The 3333-nt window shown below is 33.5% G+C and overlaps 1 protein-coding gene across 1 annotated transcript in view; it reads left to right on the top strand.

Moving 5' to 3' along the window:
• Positions 1-3333, top strand: part of Hdc (histidine decarboxylase) — a gene marked incomplete in the record, with an annotated part of 86263 nt that overhangs the window by 58379 nt on the left and 24551 nt on the right. Inside the window, 6 exon segments of the mRNA XM_067051467.1 lie at positions 1084-1150; positions 1260-1422; positions 1493-1563; positions 1644-1663; positions 2407-2505; positions 2591-2774. Of these exon segments, the coding sequence (XP_066907568.1) occupies positions 1084-1150; positions 1260-1422; positions 1493-1563; positions 1644-1663; positions 2407-2505; positions 2591-2774 (604 nt within the window).

Genomic DNA, 3333 nt, shown 5'->3' with positions numbered 1-3333 from the left:
AGATTCAAATTCTTTTTATTTTATTTTTAATATTTTAAAATTATTACAATATACATAGTATAATTCAAGACTACTACTACTATTAGTGTGGCTCTACAATCCAGTGTTGAATCCTGGCCTCCTTCAGCAGCTACCGCCAATGGTCTCAGTCCCTTGCAGCCACCATCCAATTCCGATGATCCATACTTGTTGCATCAGCAGCAACACCATCAGCCAATCACAGCTTTGGGTCTTCCTCTTCTCCTGGTACCATGGAGTGGCTCCATCAGTAATTGTCTTGGTGGATCCTTACTGCCCATCCTAACGAAGTGTCCTATCCGTCTCAGTCTTGCAATTTTCTTCACTTTAACTATATCAACTCTCCTCCAATGAGAACACCACCATATAAACATCTGAGGATTCTTCTTTCAAAGACCAGGAGTTCCTGTTCACAAGCCTGGGAGGTAGTCCAAGTCTCACAACCATACAGGAAAACTGGGCGCACTATCGTCTTATTTATAAATTTCGTCTTTAGACAAAGCTTTGATTTTCTGGAAAGAGCTCTACTCCGGAACTGCCTTGCCATAGAAAAATAACACTGATTTGCTGCTATGATCTTATGCCGATTCTCTTGTTCAGGTTCATTTTCTTGAGTTACCAATGAGCCAAGATATACAAAAACATTAGTTTTCTCAAATTGGTATTCTCTGAAGGTCACCTCCTCTCAAGGCCTATATATTTTGTTTTTTCCGAATTGACTTTCAAGCCAAGTTATCTCGCAGGACCCACCAGAGCAAGGAAAGTGTCCGATTCAGCCTGGAAGGAATGTCCTACGATATCTATATTAAGATTAATGACTATTACAATTAAAACATTATTTACAGTTTGTTCTACATTGCGGCAATACAACTAACTAAAGGTTTGTACCAGAACTGAATAGAGTTCAATCAACAACTCTTCCAGATTAAATTTTACCATAGAATTCGAAATGAAAAACAACATACTATTTTCAGATGTACTTTTAATTAGAAAATCAAAGGGATATATTTGATAAATATTTTCAATCAATAAAATGTTGTTTATTTATTAATATTTTTTTCACAGCTTTGTGCTACATTAGGAACAACTGGGGCTTGTGCATTCGATAACCTAGAAGAAGTTGGACCGATTTGTAAGTTAATAATTTATATGACAGCTGTATTTAATCCTTTGAAAAAAAATCTCTCTTCAGTTCATTTCTGTCCACTAAACATCTTAGATTGAACTATAAATTTTTCTAGGTGAAGAAGAAGGCCTTTGGCTCCACTGTGATGCGGCTTATGCTGGCACATCATTTATATGTCCTGAATTCAGGAATTGGCTTAAGGGAGTAGAATATGCTTCTTCAATCGCATTCAATCCATCAAAATGGATGATGGTTCATTTCGATTGCACAACTATGTGGTAAGGAATGTTTAAAAAATTTTTAAAATTAAATATTTAGAAAAAGATTCTAACAAAATGTTTTTTCTAGGGTGAAAAACAGTGGATCTTTACATAGAACTTTCAATGTTGATCCACTTTATTTGCAGCATGAAAATTCAGGTATTTTATTGAATAAAATATGACACAGAAAATATAACGTATTTTTTACACTTTTAATATTAAGTTAAATGTTTATACAGGTCTTGCTATCGACTATATGGTAAGTTTTACTTAATTATTTAGCTATTTATTTTAGGTTATTATTTATTGTTAACTCATTTTTTAGTTATTATTGTTACTTAACCTGGGAGAAGTGTAGCCTTAGGCATTTTGCTCATATTGGGAAATATAGGTCTACATTTTCCTTGTATTTCTTCTGTTTTGTTTATACTTTTGTCTACTTTCTGTTTACTCTTTGATGTTTTTACCTCTTGTTTATGTTATTCCCTCTTTTACCTTGCCACCTATACTCAAATCATTTTTTTTATTCTCAAGCCTCCTCACGACCATTAGACTGAGCATTTTTCTCACTAGTACACTCCTAATGTGACATCATTTTTTTCTCACTTGATCATTTTGCTCACCTGGATACCTCCTGTGTTTCTTTTTTTTGAATCATGAATCGAGGCAAGAAGTTCTTACATTTTTTACGAAATCTGGATCCTTCAGACCCTAATGGAAGAACTACAATTTACAATTCCAATTTCAAATTTCATTGAAAGTAATAGTAAACATTTTTATCATTATCACATCCAATTATAAAAAAATAATATAGTACAAAACATCTACCATGAGATAAATGCTCATGGGACACCTCTCTGGGGACAACAAAGTACGACACTCCTCCCGAGTTAATGAAACTTTCTATTTCTTTTAATAAGCAATAATAAAAAGTTAAGAATATCAGATTAATTATAACTATAACATCTCTTTAACTATATAAATAAATGCTTTGTTTTATAGCATTGGCAAATACCTTTGAGCAAAAGATTTCGAGCATTAAAATTATGGTTTGTAATAAGAAAATATGGAATAAAAGGACTTCAAAAACATATAAGAGAAGTAAGATAGCACATTTACTTAATATGATAAAAAATAAAATTAAAAGTTTTAAATATTTTAAGTTTGATTCCACATTTTTAAATAGGGTGTGAGGCTCGCAGCAAAATTTGAAGCACTTGTATTGGCAGACAACCGTTTTGAAATCCCTGCGAAGAGGCATCTAGGACTCGTGGTTTTTAGATTGATGGGAGAAAATATTCTGACAGAGAGGCTTTTGAAAAGGTTGAATTCAAAAGGAAATCTTCACTGTGTACCTGCTTCCCTCAAAGGTTAAATTAAAATATTTTCAGAATATATTCTAATATTCAAGATTTATTTAAAGTAAATAAAAGGAATTTTTATAGTTTTTACTTATTTTCAAAGCTATGTTAGATCTGAAAATCCTTCCTGGTCATTTCTGACATACAAGAGGGTTATCTAAAAGTAACCAACCTATTCTAACCATGGTGGGGAGCCAAGTTTTCATTTCATGGGACCGCCACAAAATGAAAAAAGTTGAAAACCATGGTCGGATTCGAACCCGTTGCTGCCACATTTCCTAGGCTGCAAAGACCTGAGTGACAGATGGCCTATATCTCTGCCTCTGTTCTAAGAACATTCTTGTTCAGTCAACAAACTAAGAATCTTTTGTATGTCCTTACACTTGTTTGTCCCTTTCTTTGTTCCACTCTCACTTCCACAGCCTTCTTGGCTCACTTAAACTAACCTACATTGTGTGATTCACTACAATATGTATAATCCGAAAATCTGTCCATGGGCTGTCTTTGGCTTTTCTCTGATTCGACAGCACCAATTTTCATTCACAAGTTACTTTTTGATTTTTTTTTT

This window comes from Halyomorpha halys, unplaced genomic scaffold, assembly GCF_000696795.3.
Source record: "Halyomorpha halys isolate HHAL.00 unplaced genomic scaffold, Hhal_1.1 Scaffold255.1, whole genome shotgun sequence".
In the NCBI taxonomy this organism is placed as follows: Eukaryota; Metazoa; Arthropoda; class Insecta; order Hemiptera; family Pentatomidae; genus Halyomorpha; species Halyomorpha halys.
The sequence above is the reverse complement of the archived record's forward strand: the minus strand, read 5'-3'. Positions and strand labels throughout refer to the sequence as shown.